General features: G+C 43.4%; 1 protein-coding gene and 1 pseudogene across 2 annotated transcripts; one reads left to right on the top strand and one right to left on the bottom strand.

Annotated features, from left to right (window-relative positions):
* The first annotated feature begins 3,138 nt into the window (after positions 1 to 3,138).
* On the top strand, positions 3,139 to 6,260 carry LOC125426281 (annotated as a pseudogene).
* Positions 6,261 to 7,121: 861 nt separating this feature from the next.
* On the bottom strand, positions 7,122 to 24,537 carry SMTNL1 (smoothelin like 1). Of its 2 annotated transcripts, none has more exons than XM_048485447.1 (9): positions 24,529 to 24,537; positions 16,205 to 16,747; positions 15,426 to 15,561; positions 14,470 to 14,524; positions 13,750 to 13,917; positions 12,639 to 12,741; positions 10,329 to 10,480; positions 8,244 to 8,449; positions 7,122 to 7,496 (listed from the first exon to the last, which is right to left on the bottom strand). In XM_048485447.1, the coding sequence occupies exons 2-8, from the start codon at positions 16,682 to 16,684 to the stop codon at positions 8,305 to 8,307; spliced, it is 1,239 nt and encodes a 412-aa protein (XP_048341404.1). In that variant the 5' UTR covers positions 16,685 to 16,747; positions 24,529 to 24,537; the 3' UTR covers positions 7,122 to 7,496; positions 8,244 to 8,304. The 2 variants fall into 2 exon arrangements, with proteins under 2 accessions (XP_048341404.1, XP_048341403.1); XM_048485446.1 differs by lacking the exon at positions 24,529 to 24,537 and adding an exon at positions 21,547 to 21,685.
* Between the last annotated feature and the right edge of the window lie 744 nt (positions 24,538 to 25,281).

Genomic DNA, 25,281 nt, shown 5'->3' with positions numbered 1-25,281 from the left:
CCCTTTCCCAGGCGACGGTGAGTAGGGTGGAGGTTCGAGGATTCCCGGGTTTCGGCACCAGCTTGTAGTCAACCCTGCAGGGTCGTCGCTAAGGAATAGGCGAGACGCAGAGGAGGTTTCATCTGGCGGAGAGTGTCAGCAACAGGAAGCGCGGGATTTCGTGATCCTGACAACCCTCCCCTGTGCTGGTCTCTCGCACCTTTTATTAGGGTTTCCTTGTGGGCGTGTAAAGGAGGTGGGTAGGGAGATGAGCGGGAGACCGGGAGACCTGGAGATCATCATGTGATGCATGATCTCACCTGGCTGCTACGTGCGGAGAGGAGCATCAGCGTCTGGGTCTAATCCTCACCTGGGGGCAGGGGCCCATTGTCCCTTTGTCTGAGACACCTAGTGACTGTGAGCCAGATAGTTCATGACCCGTGACTCATAGGGGGATGAGGAGTGGGGGTGCGGTGCGACCAGAAGGCCGTAGGTCCGCTGGTGTGCCAACGTTCTACCACGGTGCTGCTGGGTCAGCAGTGCATTACTACACTGCAAGGGGAGGGGGGACAGGAGCGGGGCCCATTGTGGGGCGGGAGGCAGAAAATGCAGAGTTCACACCAGGCGCAGTTTGGCCCAGCTATGCCTCTGTCATATTGACACTGGACATCCCAGTGTCCATTGCTAGGCTTCCCATGGTGGGAGGCATTGCGTATTAAAGTGTACAATAACCTACATTATCCTCAGACTCCACAGGTCCACCTTTCAATCATTTCCCCATAATAAAAACAGGACTGTTGCTTATTTTAAAAACAGCCACTGTTGATCGTCTTGGCCATAATGAGAACAATGTGTTTTGATTCTTTTAAAGATATGCTGATCCATGGCCATTCTAGAAGGTCAGATCCTGTCAGTATGGTTTGAAACTAATGTGTGTGTCCATGCTGCTATACACATGTGGATGTAGGTGTATTAATGGATGGAATGTGTCAATATATCCACATGCGTGAGGTTATGCATAGTTGATGATCTGTGGATATTTGTGTCTTACAGAAACACTCTACATCCTTAGGGCAAAGTTCTGGCTGGGAAAAAGTAATTTGACTGTACCTGTAATGGTAACATCTGTAGTCATGGTTGAGAACAGGTCAGGGTACCTCAATTATAAAACAGATTGCTTAAAAGTGTATAATGAGATAGACTGTACTTCCAAAGAGATACAGTGTAAAGAAGCCCACAGAGAAAAAGGAAATGGAAGAACAAAAAAAGAAAAAGAAAGGTGGCTTGACTAGGAGTCATTGATCAGATCACTTATTGGCCTTAGCATGAAAACAACTTCTTGAATTACCAGTCCCACCATAAAATGCAATGCCCTGTCAGATGAACAGCACAGATATGTACATCACCAATTTGGTTTTCTACAATAGAGAGCTAGTGCCTGTCAAGGTTTTACACCCTATTGGTTTTTTGTCAGGTATTTCTAATTAAAGTATTAGGATTTCATGTTGTTATAAATTATCATTTTATCTGAAAATCCTAAACTTTAATTAATACTAGTTTTACACACAATTAAAATATTATTAAATGAACTGGTAAAATGAATGGGGAATTCTCAGCATAGAGCAGCAATATGTGACTTAAGTTTCAGTGGGGAGGGGGGTTTGCTACCAGCTTGAATCATGGCTGAGTGCATTTTCTCTGCAAGTAGTTATATAGCCTATATGTGGCCAGGGGCATGCTTTATCACCCTACAGTTTGTCAGACTAAACTTCCCAGGTTTCCTACTGGAAGGCTACAGTTATTCATTGGGAAGTAAGCCCAGAAGAATATAAGGGACTTACTTCTTTGTACATATCTGCAGTTTAAAACCAAGTTAGGAATGTAGCAGATACAAGCATCTTCAAGACAATGGTAGCTGTGATCTGCTAGAATAAGGTTTATCACTTGAACTGTACTTCATTGCCATCCACCATTTGTGACTGGAGACTTCTTGAGAAAAAGGCAGATGTATTCTTCACACTGTTTTATGTGGACAGGTGCTGCAATCTTTTGTACAGTTCAGTGTTGTAAGTGTAAATGAGTTTTATATTACCAAGATGCCCCAAAGTTCAGCACATGGGGGGTATCTGCTTTGAATCGGAAATTTCTATGTTCAGTCCCTGCTATCATGGCTGAAACAAGGACAAGGCAACAGAAATCAGTTCACCTGGAGAAAATAGCTACTTTGGAAGCTGGGCTCTGTGACATTATATTCCACTGAAGCTCTTCCCCTCACCCTCCACCCTCCAAATTTCTAGGTATTCCCCACCCAAAATTGGCAACCTTAGGATACGATTCTGCAGACCTGCCAAATGCCCGGCTCCCAAGATCTGAGACCTGAAGATCTGAGACCTGTAGCCATCTGAGTAGGTTAGCACAAATACCCACAAGTATTCTCCCTCATAAGGCTTGAAAACTTTATTTGAAAAAGTTGCTTATGGAATTTACCAGAAGGGACCTGATAAAAGGCTGTCTTTTTGTATGGTGGGCTGGGGAAGAAATGCAAACTTCCACACCAAGCCCATTTTTGTATCTGATAAATAAGACAGATCGCTGGTTTTGTTCCTGTTTATGGGAGCATCTCCTGTTAATGAGGCCTTTGCAACTTCTTTCCAGGGGTAGGTGGCTGGTAGTATCCGTGGGTGTAGCCTCAGTAGCACAGGCTGACATAAAATGGCAGTGGCGAGCAGGAAATTGGGGAAGGTACGCACAATGGTGGGATCCAAAAATTTTAATAACAGGTTCCGATGGTGGTGGGATTCAAACAGTGGCGCCGCCGCACACACGCACCTCCAGTCCCTATTGGGCAGGGAGGTTCCTTTAGTAACCCCTTCTTGGCACTCAGAAAAAATTAGTAACCACTTCTAGAGAAGTGGTGAGAACTGGTTGGATCCCACCTCTGGGTACGCACTTTGATCTTGAGTGCTGTTTATGGGATCTGCGCATGCAAATGGAATGGGACATATTATTTATGTGAGATGCCAAGAGAGCGGCTGGGGGAATTTGATGAAAGGACTGAAATTGCTGGATCCTTGTTCCTGCTGACAGGGGATGCTTTGAGTTCAGTTCACCCACTGACCTGCAACCTGTTTGCTAGGCGAGGCTAGGATTACTCAGTGTATGAAACAAATGGACCACCTGAGAAATATTTATTTCAGCCCCTCCATGGTGGTGAAACTGAAGTTCTCCCTGCCTTGCATTTATTCAAGGCACAGGAATAGCAGCTTTCTCTGTGTGTAAGTCTTCATGTGTACCTATATTAATAAGAGAGCTTTCCAGCTTGAACAATGTGCCATCCAGGAAGCAGAAATTTTCCCACGAGACTTCATAGGTGTAAAAGCATTAGAAAGTGAAAGAAACCAAGTGGTGCTGTTTTGCCATGAGGCTGATTCACACAGTCTTTTCTTGTTTAGACTTTTCCTCCTCAAAGAAGTCTGACCGCTTCACTCAGGGATTTATATTTATGAGTTTGCCAGTTCCCTAATGAATGAACCCGCACTCCAAGATTAACCAGTAGAGTTGTGCCAAGGAATCTGCCCCTTGTTCAGACCTTCATTTTTAGTTTTCTTTTTAATAGCATATTGAACTTGGGCAGAAAGCCGTTTATGAAATTTGGCAAGTGTTTCTTAAAAACTGGTTTCACAGCTGGGGGCTTCAGGACTATCAAATGAGGAACTTAAAGTCCTCCAAGCAGCCTAAAACTGCCTCTCCTGCCTACACCTTGCATCAAACTATACGTGGTACTCAAGTTAATGAATTCTTTCCCTCATTTTTAATAGTGAACACAGCTGTGGGAAGCCACAATCTAGGTATGAAGTTGGGGAGGAGGGTCTTTTTTCTTATCAAAATTGCCCCCATCAATTGCCTTTTGTCTCCTTCCAGAAGTGTACAGGTACTCAACAATGTAACTGTAGGATTCAGAGTATTCTAAAAGAACCCCCACTGAGATTAGAGTCAAAGGAACTTCATGCATATAAAGACTTGATTGCAGAGATTTTTGTCATGTTTCTAGTGGCTATGAAAGGCTGCAATCCCATGTACTCCTAGTGGGAAGAAAGCCCTACTGAGCATAGGGAGGCATTCAAGTAAACATGCATAGGGGTTGAACTGCAGAAAATGACATCCCTAGAAAAGCAGAGCTGAAGCCTTTCTATTCAATATGACTTGTTTAACAAATTACTAAATTTGTCTTGCAGTTTTTCTTCATTACATTATTTCATAAAGTGAACCCAATAGATCAACATTTTGTTCAGAGCTTTAAAAAAACAGCTGCAAAAAACAGAATGTTATTGTTTAATGGGATATGTTGCATCTTAAAGGCCATTTAGAAAGGCACTACTTTTCTGGTTTAATGTATGCCAATGGTCAGTGGAAAATTAAGGTAAATCAGTGGCTTCAATGAACCTATCCATTCTATGTGCCCTACACCCCTGCCATGCCCCTGCCCGCCATGCCCCTGGAATGCCCTGCCACACCCCTGCACTGTTGCATGCCCGGGGCAAGATGCCCCCTGGGTGCTAAGCGCCTGGCCCCATGCAAAGTATTTGTGTCCAGGGACCATTGCTCAAAACCTGTTTTGTTACTACAGCTGTGCTTGGAAATAGCTCGTGCCTTTTTTTCTGACTTAGGAGTTGGATGAAATTAACAATCAGGATTTTGCTGCCTCCATGATATTGAAGTAAATGAGAGAAATGCCCTCCTCTGGAAGGGACTTCTAGTGCCTGTAAGTATGAGGAGACAATGGCCCCTTCTGCACATGCAGAATAATGCACTTTCAATGCAATTTGCAGCTGGATTTTACTGTGCGGAATAGGCCCCTTCCACACATGCAGAATAATGCACTTTCAATCCACTTTCACAACTTTTCACAACAAACACCAAGAAAACTTCAACAAGAAGGAAGAGACTCTGAGAATTAACAAAACTTGGCTACCAGTAATTAAAAACACCAGAGTCAAAGGCCAAGGGCATAATAGGTTCATGGACAATGGACTCCACCCAGACACGGGATTTGCATTCACTAAGACTGTTGCTGCTGCAGGGAATGCAAATGTGAGTCACTCCCTGGACTGAAAAACCCCACCTGCAATGCAATGCAGTCAACCACACTTTTGCATAGCAAGTTCCACCCAAACACTTACTGATTGGTTCCCCACCCCAGGACATGAGCAATATATACCCCACTAAACATTCCCTTCTCACTGAACACACTGTGTAACAGACTTCTCTCTGTGATACACCTCTGAAGATGCTGGCCACAGATGCAGGCGAAACTTTAGGAACAAGATCTACCTGTTTGCTAGGCGAGGCTAGGATTGCCTCTCTTGCCTACACCTTGCATCAAACTATACGTGGTACTCAAGTTAATGAATTCATGAACAATGGCCACACAGCCCAGAAAACCCACAACAACCAGTTGAATCTGGCTGTGAAAGTCTTCAAAATTACATTTTCACAACGGTTTTCAAGTGGATTTTGCTATTCCGCACCTAAGAAACAGCATGCCTGTTTAGACTCAGAGGTGCTGCTACTGTGTCAATCATTATGGCAGCATGCAGCTGCCATCTCAGGTAGTGTTATTATACCTGTGCAATTAATTTCTTTATAAATTATTGTTTATTTGTGGAATCAAAATGTAAAAAGACTCAATTGGGCTGAGTGGTTTTTTTAGATTAACTCCCTACAAAGTTATAGAGAAATGCCACTTTCTAATATTTTGCTATGACTTCCATTCTCCCTGTCACTGTGTTTAGGATGATCATCCATGTAATAAAAGTGCATTCTGGATTGAGATCAGCTTTCCATGTGAGTATCCATTCAGACCCCTCCAAGATCACTTTTAAGACTATGATCTATCACTCCAGTGTAGATGAGACAGGCCAGGTTTGCTTGCTAATCATCAGCAATGGGAACTGGAAACCTTCTACCAAGACAGAACACGGTAAGAAAAGGAGGGTAACATGAATAACAGAGTGGGAAGACAGAGCTTGTCAAATGGCTGCTACTCCATCCTTTCATTCTGCTGTTTTTTCCTGCTTAAAGGTATTAGGATGTGACTGATTTTGACCCTCCTGACTTATCTTGCAGAGATCCAAGTGCTGATAAGATTGGTGAATGAGCCTGAGCTAGCCCATTCATTGTGTCCTAATTTGGCAGAGGAGTTCAACAAAGATTATGAACATTTTCTGTGCAGTGCTGAAGACCATACCTACAAGTTCAATGAGAAGCAGCCATATCACTAATCCTCTGTCCTAAACAATGCCTGCTCACCTTCTCTTCATACCTGCTTAGATAGTTGGCAGGAAGTGGTTGGGGGAATTTTTTTGCATATGAACAGTCCCAGTGGTCTGATAGCAGAGTGGTGTTTAAGCAGCCTCATTCACTAGTGAATATTGTCAAACTAACATAAGTGACAGAATCCTGGGGCTGTCTGCAGTTTGATACTGACTTTGATATTAACTTTGGCGGATTCTGCATGGGCCAAAAACAGCGGTGTGAAAACAGTGTAAACCCTTTTACATTGTTTTAAACCATTTTATACTGGTTTCACACTGGTTTCACACTGCTGTTTTGGGTCCATGTGGAATCTGCCTTTGTTTCAGCCCTGATATGACAATAATATAGGGCTTGGATTGCATTCTGAGATACATGAAACCTTATGGCTGAATATGATGAAGCATTGTCACTGTTGCCAAACTATTGCATTTTAGTGGTTTCCTGTTACTCTCTGTCTCTTTCAAGACATGTTCACAGTGATTTTTTTGAAGTTGTGTCCGGTTGATGCATTTGGTAAGGAAGTAGTCTACAAGGCAGTTGGTGATGTGGTTAGTGATGCTACATCATTGCCTGCTTGCACAGCAATTATATGTCTTCTGCAATGGTCACTTCCTCCATTATCTTCAACAGCAGTGCACTTTAATCCCCCCCCCCCCCTGTTTTATATGTTACTATATAAATGGGCACATTTAAAAATGGGTCTTATAAAACAGAACATTAATTCAGGGATATACAAAAGAGGATGAGACTGATGGCTCATACAAAATAGGTGGATCTCCCTTTTGCTCACCTAGGATGACTTTACAAAGCAGGAACAGCATAGTTGCTTTGGTTCACAACACTTCTGCTTTAATAGATACAAGTACTCAGTTAAAAGAAGCATCATTGCTCTGAGGAGGATGAGCTGCTGAGGAACAGAATCTGCTTGTTCTAAATTGTGTGCTTGGAACAGATGCTGTCAGCTTTGGTTCCGTGGAGGTCAGACTGTTGAAGATAATTGCTTCTGTCCTGAAGGTGATATCAGTTATCTCTTCCCTAAATATCTCAAAGGCAAACTAATAAAAATGTCTGTGTTGTAGACTTCATCACTTGAGGAGAACAGCTACTTGTGTTCAGTCCAATACTGGTCAATTCAAAGCAGCGTGCAGATCACAGAATGGAGACAGGGCTGTAGCCAGGATATATCCCATGCTATCTTCTCCCTGAGAAACAAACATGTAGCAAATCCTATATATTAGCCTGAAACATACCAATAAATCCTGCCTGTGAACTCTTTCTCTTTACAATATGTACAGAAGCAGAGCAAGATGGTCCCAAGCTCACTTTTCAGTGGCTAGACATATTAGACCAGATGGGGTGAGACTGGATTCTCTGCATTTTTTCCAGATGTTGAAAGCTGTTGTTTGGTAACCCACTTTGGATCGCACAGTTAAAGAAATCACCTCCAGGCTCTGAAACTGGTTCAACGAGTTGGTGGTAGAAGTAGAGTTGGTGGTAGAGGTGCCATGGCCATTGCTGGGAATTCCCAAAGTTTTGATAAGGTTCTTGGATCTAGTGTGTGCCAACCCGCATTTAAACCATTGCTCTGTATTGGGTATACTTCTTAAACTTTTTGTTTTAACTACTGCATGGAGACTAGAATTCTTCACTGAGGTGATTTATCATGGGGTAGATGCTGTTCCTCCTTCCCAGTCTTTTCCTTCACAGGATGCTGTTTTTTAAAATGTTTACGTAGTACTCCTCCCTTTGCTGACATGCAGGCACGGAGGGAGAGGAAACTCTGCCTGGGGCACAACCTGCCTGCGGCCCCCCATCCCTGGGAGGGGGCTCTGGGGGGCAATTTTTTGCTCCCTTGTGATGCCAATGGCGTGCACCTGGGGTGTGGTGCCCTGCCCCACCCTGTTGCAGCTTTGCCACTGCTGACATATTTTACAGACCCTAACCCTTACCTGTTTCAGACTATTGCCCGTAGTTACCAATTGGCTTCAGATATAATCTTGCCATCTCTTTTCACTGCTTCTTAGTCTTCACAAGGCCTTTCTGTACTAGGCTGCGATAAAGCTCCTGGATATAGGTGTAGATACATTTGGCATCAGGGACACTCATGCGCACCATATCCTCCACATCCAAAAGCTGAGCACAGTCTGCAAGCCTTCTGGAAAGGGGTTGTCATAGAGAAATCAGGTTAGTTTTGATGCCTTTCTGAGCCTTGTTGAGTCTCCAAGTCCCCTCTGGCATGTATCTTGTATCTCAAGTGAACAACAGAGATAAGGACAGCACTTCTGCACTTCAGAGGCCATTGAGGTCATTTACTGGAGTCCTGAGGAAGAATCAACTGATATTTGGTCATCAACAGCCAGTTTTGATTATGCTGCTGATATGTCTTTTCTACTTTTAATAGCAACTGTCTCTTCCAGTATGGGTCCCTCTGCTGCCTATTTGGAGGCAATTTCCCTTCCCATGAGTCTTTGAGCCCTCTCCTGTCATGTCTAACCTGCCTGAAAGATGAAATCAAGAGTAGCTAACCACTTTTGGCTGCACTGTAAGTAACATCTCTGGCTGATTTATTTAGTTATTAAATTTCTAGACTGCTGTCCCCTGTTGTCAGAGTGGTTTACAATGATATAATGCATAGAGTAAAATCATAGGACATTCCAAGCATAAACCTAACTTCAGGTATTTTAACTCATATCTTAAACCCAGCAAGGGAGGAACTCTTCAACATGTAATGAAAAACATAGGAACAGTAAATTAAGACAAGAAGGAGAAATATGAAAGAAGAGGAAGAGGAGGAAGGCCAGTTAAGATGGACCCAGTGGCTGCCCCCAGCCACAGGCCTAGCAGAACAGCTCCACCTTGCAGGCCCTGCAGAACTGAGTTAAATCCCTCAGGGCCCGGGTCTCATTTGACAGAATATTCCACCAGTAGAGCTGAAAAGGCTCTGTCTCTGATCAGAAACAACTGGATAGATTTTGGGTCAGAGACCTTCAGTAAGTTGTTGTTTACTGACCACAAAGCTCTCTGTGGAAGAATGCTGGAAGAGGCAGTCTTGCAGATATGAAAGTCCCAGATGGTTTTGGGCTTCAGAGGGTAAGACCAGAACCCTGAACCTGATTTGATTCTCCACCTGGAGCCGATGCAGCTGACGAAGTTGGTTGGATATGTGCTCTCCATGTTGCCACTGTAAGGATCAGTACAACTGCATTCTGGACCAGCTGAAGTGTCCAGAGCAGTCTCAAGGACAGCCCTGCATATAGCGAGTTACAGTAGTCTCACCTGGAGGTGACTGTTGAATGGATTGCCATGGCTAGGTTAGGTCAGGACAGATAGGGCACCAGCTGCCTAACATAGCAAAGATGGAAAAACGTCAGCTTGGCTACATGTGAAACCTGTGCCTCCATAGAAATGGAGGCATTCAGGATCATACCCAAAATCCTGACTGTTGGTACAGGTGTCAATTTCATACCATCAAGAGCAGGAAGATGGCAGCCCAAACTCATATCTCCCAGGCCCAGCCACAGACCTCCATCTTTGATGGATTTAATTTCAAATGACTCTGCTTTACCCACTTCACCATGGCCACCCAATAGCTGGCCAGTACCTCTAGGGCAGTATCTGGTTGGCTGCCCATCAGCTGCCCATCAACTGAGTTTCAACAGTACCCTGGTGACAGCCCAGCCCAAAATCATGGACCAACTTGACAAAATGGTGCATGTAGAGGTAAAATAACATTGGGATCAATCCTTATGGGAGTCCACATACTTCAAACTTTAAGTGTAAAGTGGAGTTATATGAGTGTCCCTGAAGCACTTGGAGACACACAGTAGATATGAGTCAAGAAACAGTAATTGGTGTGTGGCATGTGCTCACTATATTTAAAGACTTGCTTCCCGTTCCCATATTTTATGTTCCTACTGCAGCAAGCACCAGGGTAGCCAGGGTGCAGGGTGCAGTGTGGATCATGTTCCACCCAACCCAACCCTTCCTCCTTGTTATGTTGCTGTCCCAGGTTTCAGGATGTGAGTAGTGCTCACTCGGCAGTGGAGAAGGCCAAGGCAAAGTTTTCTCTGCGCTTTGATGGGTCAAGAGCAGAATAGTCAAAAGAGTCCGGGAAGAATTTGTGGATGAGGGCACAGAAGGCCATGCCGCTGCTCCAACTGGAGGAAAAGTTCTGGATATCTGTGTGCTGGGAATGAGAAAGAGAAAAGTTAATGGGGAAGGGTTTATCTGCATCATACCCTAGTCACTAGTGCTTCCTGTTTCACACAGAATGAGATGAGCAGCAACAAGCACTTCTTACTGCATTATCATTACCACTGAATATCAAGGTTGTGTCCCACAATTCCTCCAAGCAGTTTAGGGCACTGCAGATGGAGTTCTCTCTTTAAATTTTTTTTAAAGCTTTGAGAGGTAGATTGGGCTATCAGAAAGGCTTTCAGGCCATCCAGTGGGTAATCAAGCACTACATAATGCTTTCTGTCTGAGAAGAGTGAACTCGTCTCTATCCTGAGAAAATCTGGGGATTGCTGTGGGCCTAGCGTTGGCACACATTATAGATCTTCTTTCGTTCCAGAAAGTTTGTATTAAAGGTAGGTAACAGTTGCTAATTTTGCAGTACACAAGGTGGCCTGTCTGCTGAGCAATAAGTAGAAAGTTCAGGTAGATGACTGGAATTACTTTTAGTGTCTCTCCAAGAACACTAGGGCTAAAAAGCCATTTTTCCTTTATTTGCCAGTTGATGGAATGTTTTTAAGGCTTAGAATAACTGAATTATTAAAGATGCATGAATGTTCCAATTAGTTCTGTGATTTTAATTAGAACAAAACCAAATGTATCAATCTTTTTCATAGCATTTCTTTTTTTCTGACCGACATTGGAGGGTTTTTTGGTGGGGGAGGGTGAGACTGCACCACTTGGATATTGCCATGCGTATGGGATAACCATTTCAAGGAATTACACAAATTATGGGCGATAGATGAGCAGAAGGATATCCTGGTTACACTACTATAACACAATGAATATACTATAGACAAAGAAGATTAGTGGCATTTATAGCTAGTTTGAAGCTGAATAGCACTTTAGAGACAAATAAGTTTTGTGGCATAACTTTTCATGAGTCAATGCATTTTTTGAAGAAGATGAGGAGTTAGCTACCCCACTTTTCTCTATCTTGAAGGGGTTGCAAAGCAGCTTACAATTGCCTGCCCCCCATGGATACCTTGTAAGGCAGATACAACTGAGAAAGTTCTGAGAGAACTGTGACTAGCTCAAGGTCACCCAGTAAGCTTCACATGGAGGAAAAACCCTGTTCACCAGATTAGAGTCTGTGCTGAAGTGTAGGAGTGGGGAATCAAACCTGGTCCACCACTTTTACCACCATGCCATGCTGGCTCCCTACTGCAGACCAGCACAGCTATTCTCTAAAACTAGTAGCATTTAACATATTTGAAGCACTTCACATAAAAGTATCATGATAAAAATGAGTATTTTTCCATATAAGGTGCAGAGTCCGGTTGCCTGGCAGGGGTGCAAGCAGAACTGGAAAATCCTAGTTCACAGCTCAATCTCTTACCTGCTGGAGCTCTCAGGAAAAAAACATCAGATGCAAGAGCATGGAATGTGACAATTGATGAGAGGAGAGGTCAGTGTGCTAATAAACAGCGCAGACCAAAACTACAGAAAATGTAACTAGAATGCCCTGTGGTGTGTTTTTTCCCTTCTCCAGAAAAGCTAAGAAAGTACACCAACAGGCCAAAAACCTCTTTTGATTGATACCCACCTAGTTCCCAGAAGCTGCTATACTATTGTATGGACCATTCTTTTGACTTTGTTAACAATTGTATCTATTGAGTTATCCATACTGGGTCAAGAAACGTAGTAAAAACTGCTCATGGAAAACTGCTGAGCCTAGAACTGTTGATGCTTGTGACATTATATAAAGCCAAGCCAAAGATTTTAGATCCCACCCAGACAAACTGGGGACAGCGCATAAAGTTTTCTGGTGGGTAGTATCCTAAGCTCATGATCTTGAAACTTGGATGGTAGAGCTTCTACAGCTAAAACCAGCCTGAGACTATATACATTTACGTGGAAACATCTTACTAAGTTCAGAGGAACTTGCTGCCAGATAAGCATGAATAAGATAATGTTATTAGCATCCTACAGAAACTGCTGATTCACACAAGCTTGCCTCCAGCTGTATTGCCAGTATTATTCCCTCCAATGGAAACAAATATGTCTGCATTTACCACAAAAAATTAATGAGTTCATGAACTGAAGGGCACTTGGGGAAGGAGCTGAGCTCTTACCTTCATCATGGTTTATTTTGTTTGTATATTTTTTACCTCATATCCACGAGTCTTGGCCCTGCACCACTCCAACAACATGTTCTTCACACTGTTTGCACCTCCCATCTTCCTAATATTGGGGGCAGGACCACTGGTTGCCCTTTTGTAGGGAAAAGTTGGTGATTGTGGAGAGAAACAAAGAGAAAGAGAAGGATATGGGAAGATCAAAAGAGGTTGATAGATAACAAAAATGAAGAACAAGGCATGTTCCTCCAAGGCTCATATGATCCGTAAATTCTAAATTGCAGTACTTGATTCACTTATCCTTCTCTAATGGCCAGCAGTGTGGAACTGCCTGGTTAATATCAGTATCTATTAATGTGTTTGTTTGTTTGTTTGTATGCTTTACAAGCTTCTTAACAACATGACCATCCTAGTATTGGGTTCTGCTGGAAGCCTCATTTTATTACAACTTCTTTATTTATCCTCCTCAATAAAACTATGTCTGATTTGCACCATGCTCATATTCTCGGTACTTCTTCCAGATCTGTGTAAGGAATTTTGCTACTTTGACAAATATCCTTAGTTTACTTCTTGTATTGGTCTTTGCTTATTCATTTAAAGTGGATGTTACACTCTAACCCAGGGGTGGCCAACCTATGGCGCTCCAGATGTTCATAGACTACAATTCCCAGTAGTCCCTGCCGGCATGGCCAATTGGCATGGGCTGATGGGAACTGTAGTCAATGAACATCTGGAGCACCATAGGTTGGCCACCCCTGCTCTAACCCAATAGCTCTTTGCAGTGAGAGGCAATAGAATGAAGGTTTTCTTCCCTACACTCAGGCCATGCTGGTGTGAAGTTGGGACCAAATGGGGAAGGAGGTCCAATCCCACAGACATTTTCAGTTTATGTGTCTTCCTGACCATATACAGTAACAGAATCTGATGAAGTGAGCTCTGGCTCATAAAAACGTTTGCCATTATAAAACAACGACATCCTGCACACCTTATTTGGGGCAAGTCATACTGCATTCAGGAACTGTAAAGTCACCCTAAAATGCAAACAACGTAGTAATCATGAGAAAAGGAAGCATGTGCACATCGCAAAGAAAGGTGCAAACCTCACAGAAGCAAAGGAATTGCTATGCTATAGACATAGGCTCACCCTCCAAACTTCTCTACAATGGCTTTGCGGGACGTAGCTCTGGGTGGCATACGTTGCCTGGTTAGTTCCCGTCGGTCAAATGCAGGCCTTTTCCTTTTCTCCTTGGCAGTGGCTGCCCGCTCAGCTGCAGGGTGCTTCTCTTGATCCCCCGTTGAGGCTGCTTCAGTACTGAGAACCCAAAGCAAATCAGAAACAGAGGTTGGATAAGGTGTGGCAGAAGGGTGACCTGAGTTTAGTCTCTTAATCCAATGGCTCCCAAAATGTGAGGAACAGAGCAGACATAATTGGCAAGAAAGGTAAAAGTCCCATCATGACCAATATGCAGAAAACATCCCATAATTTTGGTCATTTGCCAGTCCCAGGTATCACTGTGTTAGTATTCTACTGTTATAGATTCTTTCTCTTTTAAGAGCTCAGCCCTATGGTCATATTTCCACCCTGTGCCAGGGTCAAAATGAGCATTGTTTGTTTGTTTTTCTCAGTTGTACTGAAAGTGTTTTGATTTAAATGAAAACAATTTAAATCAACTCATTATTATGTAGCTTGTTACTAGGTGGTGCTATGGAGCTTGTTACTGCTATAAACTCTCAGCCTGAATCTAGAAGGAAATGGGTAATCACAGTTACTGCTCATAATTTTTATCACCAAAATCACTACTGAGCATTGCACTGTCTGTGCATTCGTCCTTTCTCCCATGCCAGAGTTCTCCCACAGACTCACCTGGTCATTTGCGGAGTAGCAGTTTCTGCAGCTGTAGTGTCTGAAGGGGTGCCTCCTAGAGGAGATTGCATAAATGTGCATGGTTAAATATCTTACACTGGAATTAAGGCTGCTTTTCACACTACAACCTTTTCCACATGAGTTGTTTACATGTATTTGGTCACCAAATGATACATTTTTTCTTTCAATTCCATACATTCTCCCCCCTCCATTTGTTTCCAGAATGTTTTCTTTTAACCTTTTCTCCATTCTTTTCTCAATCACTTTTCTCACCATTTTTCCTATTTATTTTTGAGCCAATGTTCCTTTAGCATGTCATTATTTCCACCCCACGAAACACCTGGCCCTTAACCATGCCTCCATTTAATCTCCCAACATCCCCTTCAGTTATTTTCTCCTCCTTGTTTTCAAAAGGAATTGATTTTTTTTCTCATATTGCATTAGTGATATAGCATTAGGGCATAGGCACAAGCCAGGCCAATTGTATCAGCTTTGTCAATTTCATCTCAAATTAGTGATTCAATGTTAAGGCACACTGTATCCATAATTAGCCATGGGTGAAATTGACAAAGAGGGGTGGTCCTTTGCAGGAAGAAACTGGCACTTTCCTTCATCGCCAATTAAGTCATGGTGGCCATGGCATTCCTGAATGGATCCTTAATTTCTTTTCTGGAAAGGATGTTTTGAATTGTTGTTTTCCCTTTGCAAACAAAATAATGTTTATTGTTCCATGATTGTAATTACATAATTGTGCTGCTAAAATAAAAGTAATAATCACCTTGGCTGCAAAGGCAGAAATCCTTTCCCACCCTCCAAACCTGATTGAGTATCCATTCAGAAAATTCAAATATTTGAAGAAGAACTAATTGTATGTGTGTAAAGTGCCATCAAGTCAAAATCAATTTATGCACCCCAGTAATTTGTGCTGCCAACAATTACATTCTCAAGGTCCTCACCTTCCTCCGGGCTTTTGAGTCCTGTAGGGCTTTCTGGACCTTCCTCAGGAGAGCTTGCAGAGACTTCTGGCCAGTACTCTTCTTCATCCCCTGGCTCTGGTGAGAGAGGCTCATCTGAAGTGTTACCTGTTTGGCCCTGTGCATGTGAAACACAAAGGACTAAGTCGTATTAATTGTGTCCATAAATTACAGGGAGCAGCATTAATTCTTGCCTTTTTTACCAATGGGTAAACAATGCCTTTCCAGAGTATGCCTTGGGTCTGATCTGAAGTCTCAGTTTCCCAGAAACAGTTTTGGCTTTGGTGTCTGAGTTCTTATGATATGCAGGCAATGCTAATGTGTTTACAAAAGAACCACTCAAAAGTGAAGGAGACAGAATATGAGTCGCTTATGTTTACAGAATGTACATGAATAAACTCTCTCATGTAACATTTCCATTCTGCTCTCTGACTCAGAGAATAACAGCTCCTCCTGTCACATTAAAGCATGGAGCTATGAATGTATGTCTGCCTTTGTGTACAATACAGGAAAGATCTGGCATATATTAGCTAAGCATGTGAGATAATTCCAGAAACAAGATGCATATGACTGAATTGAACATAGAAATGTTTTGTCTGTCTTCCTATAGATCAAAAGAGTTATGTATCCTGACAAGTCTGAAACAAAGGCACCAGGAAGAGGGAGCAAAACTGTAGTAAATGTATGGAAACATTAAGGGATGGCACTCAGGAAAAAAGAATGAGTATTGTGATTGTAACAGGAATACACAAGGTTCCTACCTCACTGTGTGGGATGCTGGAAATATTTTCCACGGTGCCAGCTTTTTCTTCCTTCTCCTGCAGATCTTCTAGGTTTCTACAAGCTTCTTCCTTGGGCTCTGTTCCAGATACACCCACAGCCACCTTATCTTCAATCTCTGCCTGGCCTTCTTGGCTGGTTTTGCTTTCTCCCTTCACTTTCTCTGTAGTTTCAGGTCCCTGTACCTCCTCATCCCCCAAAGCCTTTTCTACTGGCTGATTTTCATTCTTGGCATCACTCCCAGCAGCCTCAGCTTCCCCAGCCTCACCCTCTCCCTCAGCTAAATAATCAGCAGGTTCTGTTTCTCCTGCCTCTCCCTCAGCCTCACGTCCAACAGCCTCTGCTTTCCCTGCCTCACTGTCTTCCTTCTTCTCTGTCTGAACCTCTCCTGAGTCTTCTGTTTGCCCTAGGCCATCACTGTTGTGGACCTCCTCCTGCTCATTGGTGCCTTCAGCTTCCATGACGCTGCGTTCCTCTACTGTTTCAATGGAATGTGAAGTAGGAAGCCACTTGTAGCTCCAATTCTGAAAGATACAATGCAAGAAATAAAATGTCAAAATCAGATTGTTAGCCTCTAGTCTTTCATGCAATTGGTTCATCTATAGGTGTTGCCAGAATCATGAATAACACTTTATTTCTCTGCATAGTTTACAGCACACTTAGTAACTCAGATGGCTGTAAGAGTTGTCTAAGTGGAGTGAATGTATTAACTGAAAGGTATTGAGTATTTGATGTAACACATGAAAGATTTACATGAGTTGTTAGATATGTGATGCTATTCAAATATGAAAGCCATCATTTGATGTAACAGTCATAAAAAGATGAACATGCATGTTATCAGCTGAGCCATGAGGTTTTGAATGATGGGAATCTGGTGGCCTTGAATTTCATCAAAAGTTCTATATACTGTCAATTACCACACAGGGCATACCATACGATATATGCTTGTAGCCAAGCTCTGTCACATTTGCTCAAATTTCATCAACAAGGCACAGGATTTAAATAAGGTATTGCAGAGGTTACAATATCCATCCAGTGAAGAAAAAGACTGATGAAGACAAAATACATATCTGTAACCAATCAGTGACTCTTTAGATATAATTTTCAAATATGATTGGACCTGTGAACAGGCAAGAGAGATTTTTCTACAAACCTGAGAAAAACCCTAGATTTGCAGAAAAATCTGAAATATAGTGGAAGTTGTTAACCCTACCCTGGCTTAATAGAGGCAACTGTGCCTTTAAGAAACAAAGATAATTTACTGTGACCCTTGTAGAAGTTGCTAGGCAACCATACCAGCCTTCAAGCCTTGGTTTCTGTCAGTAAAAGGCTAGGAGAGGGGTCTCTTTCAGGTCTGTACCAGCCTTTGAGGCAGGAAGGAGGCAAAGCCAAGAGCCAGAGTGGTGTAGTACTTATATGATCAGCCTAGGATCTGGGAGGCCTGGGTTTGAATGTATATTCTGGCATGAAAGCTCACTGAGTGACTTTGCATCAGATATACACTCAGTCTAACTTGCCTCACAGGGTTGTTGTGAAAACAAAATGGTGCAAAGGATAATGATGCAAGCTACTTTGAGTATAAATGAAGCAACCCCCCCCCCCCCAATAAATAAAGCTGAAGATGGGAACAGGTAAAAGGTAAAAAGGAGGGAAAGAAGCAGAGAAATATGAGGATATGGGACAGCTAGGAGGAAGAAAAAAGGAAGTGTTGGGCGGGGGATACAGGGAAAACAGAAGTGGGCCTAGCCTGGTGTGATGGCCAAAACCACCCAGAGTTTTCCCAGGGAGCAGATGCCAGAGAAAGGGAAAGAGGTAAACCTGAAGACAGAGGGACAAATAATGTTAAGGTGGCTTAAAGATGGGGAGGTCAGAATGAAGCAAGAATAGGGGAGAGGCTATGGGAGCTTTCAGGAAAGGAACAGGGAAAGAAAAATTCAGTACCCCCAAAAGTCCTCCAGTTGTGTGCAGGTGTATTTTTAATTAGGACCTACTACATGCATCTGTCAAAAGTGGCAGTAGTGTAGAAAAGCTTATTCCAGAATAAATATTTGTTAACTTTTAAGGTGCCACAAGGTACTATCCTAACATTAAGCTTGTTTCTTGAGAGGAAAAGTTAACAGGGATGTCCTCTACTGGTTATATGCTTATAACCATATTGATTAATAGGGTCAAACTGAGAGCCCTACTCTGTTAATAGAAAGTAATATACTTTGCTTTCTGTACTGGGCTACTTTAATTTTGTGAGTGTGTGTGTGTGTGCGCATACAAGCCTCTGAGACCATAATGTGTCTGTCCCTTCCCAAGCTATTTAGCTGGAAGAAAATTTGGAATACATGAGAATTTTAGATTAAGCTGAGAAACCTGAAATTCATGTTTCTCATGTGGAAGCAAAGTGCTTTTGAGTGTGTGCAGCAAGAGGAACTACAAGGATATTATTCAAGAATGTGTGGAGGCACACTGTAGAGTCCCAAAATGCATACTTTCCTCTGACCTTTTGTGGAAACAGTCAGAGCCACACAGAAGGCTAAACCTTTCAAGGAAATTTATGCCAAGCACTACAGTCAAAACCATTTAAAGTAGCATCTTATGTGAAGCAGAACATGTATCCCTTAAAGCTAGGAAGAACTCCTTCCTTGCCACCTAGTAAATAATATTTAAATAATCCTTGCTGACACATGCTAGGAACAGCCAATGACTCAAGCATGAAACATGCAGTAGGCAAGTAGGAAAAGAAGGGGCAGGTGAGCAGCATGTCACCTGCTAAAAATACCCCCCCGACATTTGCAATAGCAATCGAGAGATCAGAACACTTGAGCAAAAGATAGCCTTTGCTTGTGCCCTACATTCTTCCTACACAAGCTTGCCAACTGCCTCAGTTTTAGCAGTCCTCCATGGCCATTGGTATTCTACCCATATAATGGCCCTATAGCAGTGGTGGCGAACCTATGGCACAGGTGCCGGAGGTGGCACTCAGAGCTCTTTCTGTGGGCATGCGTGCACAGAATTCGTCATGGGGGGGCAGAAAATCACACACCTCCACACACCCCCACACACACATCTAGGCTGGCCTGGGCATGATCCTTTACCTGGGAGTAAGCTCGGTTGCTGGCAATGGGGCTTGCTTCTGAGTAAACCCTCCTAGGGTTGTGATTCACCCATTCAAAGTGTTGCACGGTTGCTTCACCAGGCTTACTCCAGAGTAACACGTGCTTTGGAGCCAACCATTTTTTCTAAACTAAAACCTCAGTGTTCAGGTTAAGTTGCCGTGTTGGCACTTTGCGATAAATAAGTGGGTTTTGGGTTGCAATTTGGGCACTTGGTCTCGAAAAGGTTCGCCATCACTGCCCTATAGGGATTAGTTCTAGAAAGCACTCTGTCACTTTTAGAGCAGGAAGATCTTATGCAGCCGCTCAAAATAATGGGACAAGAAATTGCTGCTTAGAACCAAATGTACTATTTGTCCACTAAAGCCAGGGTGTGAAAAATGCAAACCTGGGGCAGGGGGCACAAACTGAGTTATCAAGTCAGTGCAGGCTGCACCAATGTGTTTGCCAAGGGGCATCCCCACCAGTGGAGGGAGCAAAGGTATTGACAGTCGGCTGCCCCTCAGCTCTGTGGCAGCCAAACCCAAAGGTTGGGGCCATTGCAGAGCTACACTGGTATCCAATTGAATGCTGGCGCAATGCTTTGCAGCCAGGTATGCCGCAGCCCAGGACTCAATGTTATGCTACCCATTCGGGTGGCGTAAGTCCATTTAGCCCTATGGAGGGCTTTCTGCCACCAGTGGGGAGAGAGTTGCTTTTTCTTCCCATGCTGCCAGAAAGGCCCCTGGAGGCAGTGTGGTGGTATGCCAGCGTCATTGTTCCTGGCTGCTTCAGGATATGGATTGGGCTGCCCAGGTGTTTGAATTACATTGCCTGGCCCCTATTACCATCAACCTCTTCAGTCAGCCTTGGCTATGCCAGCTCTTCCTATCCTGATTCTTCCAATACCTCTGAATTCCAGCTGGATGGTCCATTATGTTCTTCCAGCCTTGTATTTTCAGCAGGCACACATTCACTTCAGTGGCTTCCTTTGTTCAAAATGACTTGGTCTCCCTCAGAGATGAATCAGTTTCTACATGATGATAATCCTACATCTAGATTGAACTGACAGTGCTGAAACATCCTAACAGTGCAACCCCCAAACAGAGTTAGATCTACTGAAGTCAACTGGCTTAAAGGGATGTAATTCTACTTAGGATGGTATTGTTAGTTTTTGAGCGGTTCACTTTTCCACACATGCAAACATAAAAAATAGCATTTCCTTGATCTGCAAGTGTGTATGTAGAATCTAATAGTGAGTTGAGGGAAAGGGAAGGCAACAGGGTATAGCTCAATCCTGGCAGATCATGCAAGCTAAGCAGGGTTGGTACTTGGAAGAAAGACCAACAAGGAAGACTCTGCAGAGGAAGGCAATGGCAAACTGCCTCTCCTTAACCACGTGTCTTGAAAACCTTTTACTGGGGTTTCCATAAGTTGGCTGTGGCTTGACAGCATTTTACACATACACAGCAGCTTGAGGATTCCTCACCAACAGTACAGCAGCATGGTGTAGTGCTTAGAGTGCTAGGCTAGGATCTGGGAGACCCAGGTTCCAATTCACCTCTGCCAGGGAAGCTCTCTGGGTCACTTTGAAACATTCACTCTCACTGTCTAACCTATCTTACAAAGCTGTTGTCTTGAGGATAAAATGGTGGTGGGGAGAATGATGTTTGAAGTCAATTGGGTTCCCACTCAGGAGAAAAGTGGGGTATAAGTATCCTCATAAAGAAACAAAAAGTTTGAGTATGAGCTATATACCAACATCTTTCCTGAGAGCGATGAGCTTTTATTGCTTCTCCCTCACTTCTTTTCTAACATGTCCTTTAATGGGCAGAATCTTTGTGCTTTTGATTAATGGTGGATGGGCAGAAACCCATCGGGTGCATCTTTTAGTATAACAACATGTCCGTGTCAGAAAAAACTGCTAAGTTTCTGCTGCAGTCTTTTGGATCATAAATGTGGGACTAGCCCTAAGCAGCACCCCCACAGCATCATCTGCCTGTTTCCTAGCAAGAGCCACACAGATACCATGGCTCAGCCCCCACTCCTGAACATCCTTGCCCCCTCCACTCCTCATCTGGCTGAGAGAACATTATATTTCTAGTGCACAATAATAGCAGAGAATTCCCTTCCAACTCTGTTTCTCTTCACTGTCCAGGAACTGTATTTGAACTGCTTGGACCTGAAAATAAATTAAAAGCCACAACATGGCTCTGCATGACCAAATAATAAGCACTTACCTAGACAAGTACACAAACAGCCCCTGCTGCTGTTAGTGAAGGAAGGGACATCAGAAATGAAGCAGCACTAACTGAATGGTCTGTCTTCCTTCTCTCTCTCCTTAAGCTTTCTTCTCCTGGCTCCTTCTCAGGCTGTCTCCTCCCTCCACTATGCCTCTACTACTTTTCTCATTGTTTATTACTCTGTTGATACACCCTCCCTCCCCACTGTGATGGGTAACTAGATGCTCCTATTTTTATCAGGAGGCCAACAGATGCCTCTATCAATCATGCTTCCCGCTTCTCAGAAGAGCCAAAGGCAGATAGGGCAAGGTAAAGAGAGTAGTTCAACTATTACACCAATTGCAGAACATCTCTGGTTTAAGAAAGGTATTCTTTCCAGAAAAGGGAATAACCAGAAATAATATTTTTCCCCAGGGCATAGTGATGGTTTCTGACCTGACCACATATCCAGAGGATACTGACCATTTGGGATGGATATGTCCAATGTACAGTATTAGAGTTGTGTGCTACTATAGCCATTGTGATTCCTGGTAAACTATGAGATAGCCAGATGAAATCTGCACTACTGGTCTCTGAGTCCCTCAAGGCATTCATGCAGAAGTAAATTAATCCAGCAAAAAAGTAAAGAAGTAAACAGTTTCAACAACTACACAGGGTCCTAGCAGAAGAATATGAACATGTTTAGTCTTTCATCATTAGGATTGTCATCCATTCTGTTGTTTATCATTAGCTGCTTTCTCAATAAGGAAAAAGACCCATCAGATATCAGAAGATAAGCAGAGTGGGCCCAAGGTAATAGTTGATGGGAGACCACCAAAGAAGTTTGGTGTTGCTCCACAAGAGACAGGAAATGGCAAACCACCTCTTAAATTCTCATCCCTTAAAAACCCTACAGGGTCACCATATGTTGGCTACAATTAGATGGCATTTTCCACCACCACCTAGGAGTGTTATAACCCCAGGAGTGCATTAATTATACTTATAGTATCTAGCATCCAGATGGAATGGCCTAAAGTGTGTAATAGGCAAAATATCAGACCTCACAAAGCTTCAAGGATCCTGTTTTGGGTAAGTGCTAGGAATCAAATCTCATAATTTCTGTCAGTTATCTTCCTTGGTACAAAATTCTTGCTTCTGTGCCAGAGACCAAAAGAATGCTTAACTAGCTGCGTATGTCGCATAAACATTGTCAACACTTTTCTGGTATTATTCACAGTCTAGCCAAGTATGTTTCCTGTAAACATTGCTATGGGAACTGAAGAGAGATGGTTCTGTGCTGGAAGAAATCCTTGGCTTAGATGAACACTTGGCAAAGGCCTCTGCTCCTTGTAGGCTTATTTTCAATTGTCTTCCTGGAGTGACAGTGAAAACCTGGTGACAACTACAGGATTACACTTCTTGATACTCCACTGACTTTGTCCAAGTAGGGTTTTGCCTCCACTTTTGATTTCTAGAGCAGCTCTGACACCTGGTGGCCCAAACAAAGAAACGACAGGGACCCTCAGTAGAGGACGCATTGAGGGTAGGGAGGTGGAGTCTGAGTGGCAAGAGCTGAATATGGCACCACTGAGGAAATAGTTCTGATGCCACATAACCCCTTGCAGCAATAAGTTTGGCTGATTTTGCGACGTATTCTGAAGTCTTGTATTTTCTCTGCAAATCATCTAGGCCTGCCCTGATCTAGATAGCCAAGGTCTCAGGAGTTAAGCAGGGTCAGCTGTGGTTAGTAATTGGATGGGAGACCACCAAGGAATACCAGGGTTGTGATGCGAAGGCAGGCAATGGCAAACCACCTCCAAACATCTCTTGCTTTGAAAACCCCACCAGGGAGATATACACGCACAGAGGCAAATGCATAAGCGGCTCTGATCCACTCTGACCCTTACCTGTCCAACTATTGGACTGTCCACTTTCATTTGCCCTGATTATTATTTACAAACTTAACACCATGGTTATCCTCAGTGGATTCCTTATCTTCTTGTTTCATGTCTCTGTTTCAAGGAAAAAGTGATCTAGGATCTGAGAAAGGAAAATTGTATACATTAATAGCCATCGGTCTGACTGTGCATCAGAAGGGTTCCTTCTTCCCCATGCCTCAGTTTGCTGTTTACAGCGCTCAGGGGTAAGTGTCCCAACAAGGCAGCAGTCATTTGCTGGGTCATGGTCAGCAGAGAGAAATGACAGGTACTGCTGCATTTGCTCCTTATGTAATAAGGCCACGAAGTCGAGTTCAGATTATTTCCAAAACACGAAAGCATGCAGACAGTGCTGCTAAGAGCTGCAGCATGACAAGAATGCTTTCCTCAGCTTCTAAATATGCAGGAAAGAGTGCCCTACAACCAGTTGTTTGCCAAGAAACATTCTCTCCTTTTTGCACTGCTTTAGATTTCTGACGGATTCACAAACACAGAGATTCCACACAGCCAGGGAGAAAACTGAGCCATCTTTGTAATTTAGAGGTCTAAATTCAACTCTGATGAAAAGAAAAAGCCATTAAAAAGCCATTAAAGCTACTGGGAAGAGTCACATTCAGGGCTGTCTCCTCATTTGCCCCCATTCCCCACCCAGGGCCACTCAAACAGAGGGTGAGCATAAGCTGCAGACACAGGGAAAGAAGGGTTACCATGGCAAGGGATCTGCCCTCCCAGCCCAGCCTTGCTTCAGTGAGAGACCTGGCCTCCCAAAGGATTGGCCTGCCTGGCCTCACCCTGCCTAGTGACCAACCATGGCCAGGGACCTCCTGCTTGAGATGGCCAGGCAGGTGCTCCCTCCTTTGTCGGGGTGGGGGTGGGCCCTTTTCCAGGACTGTTTCCCCCACTCCAATCCACTCCTGTATTTCACCCAGATTTTACTTAGAATGTTAACTAGGTTAAAGATAATAGTGTCCGTTATAGTCTTTCAACTCATTTGGATCAGGGATAGGAGACTGGTGTGTAGAACTGGAATATTGCCAAGAATCAAACTGCATGACCTACCTACCTTGGTCTCTTCCTCTCCCCCTCCCCAAATAGTGTTCTTCTTGGTTTCCTAAGGATGCAGAATTACAATTAAATCAAAGTGTCAAGTTGCTGGGTGACCTTGAGCCAGTCACACACACTCAGCTCCACTCCTGGCTAGTATTTGGACGGGAGACCTCCGAGGAATACCAAGTGCTTAATGTGGAGGCAGGCAATGGCAAACCACCTCTGAACATCTCTTACCTTGAAACCTCTACAGAGACACCTCAACTAGAAATGAGCAATGGCTTATCCTGTGCCAAAATGGCTGAATTGTGGGTTTTAATATGGCTTTACTGCTGGATTCTGCTGGCATGGGGCTGTAAAGCTTACATGATCATGGGATTACCTGTTCAAAAAAACTTCCAGCAATAAAGAGAAAGGAATAATTATATGTTCCTAACATAGTGAAGTAGTTAAATTGCAGACAGATTCATGCAGTTGGATTAAAGTTTGTTGCCACTTCTGCATCTTTTCTCCAGGGAGCTGGATACTCACCAAGGGATTTTGTTAGACAGGCAAGTTGTTGGAGATCCATAAAATCTATTTTGCACTTGAAAAGTTAGATGGAAGGGTTCTTAGTGTCCACGGATGTCAAAATGTAAGTTTTTTTTTAAAGCTTGCAAAGGAAATTGAGACTCAGTGTGCTATAGTGAGTAGAATGTTGAATCTTTGGAGACACAGATTCAGTTCCTCACTCCATTGGGTGACTTTGGACTAGTCACATTCTCTCAGC

Source organism: Sphaerodactylus townsendi, linkage group LG02 (assembly GCF_021028975.2).
Source record: "Sphaerodactylus townsendi isolate TG3544 linkage group LG02, MPM_Stown_v2.3, whole genome shotgun sequence".
NCBI lineage: Eukaryota > Metazoa > Chordata > Lepidosauria > Squamata > Sphaerodactylidae > Sphaerodactylus > Sphaerodactylus townsendi.
The sequence above is the reverse complement of the archived record's forward strand: the minus strand, read 5'-3'. Positions and strand labels throughout refer to the sequence as shown.

Coding starts and splice junctions, on each gene's coding strand:
- SMTNL1 (XM_048485447.1), bottom strand. CDS start 16,684: ATGGAAGCTGAAGGCACCAATGAGCAGGAGGAGGTCCACAACAGTGAT. Junction 15,562..16,204: donor CCAGCATCCCACACAGTGAG/GTAGGAACCTTG, acceptor TCACATGCACAG/GGCCAAACAGGTAACACTTC. Junction 10,481..12,638: donor CCAAGACTCGTGGATATGAG/GTAAAAAATATA, acceptor TCTCATTCCCAG/CACACAGATATCCAGAACTT.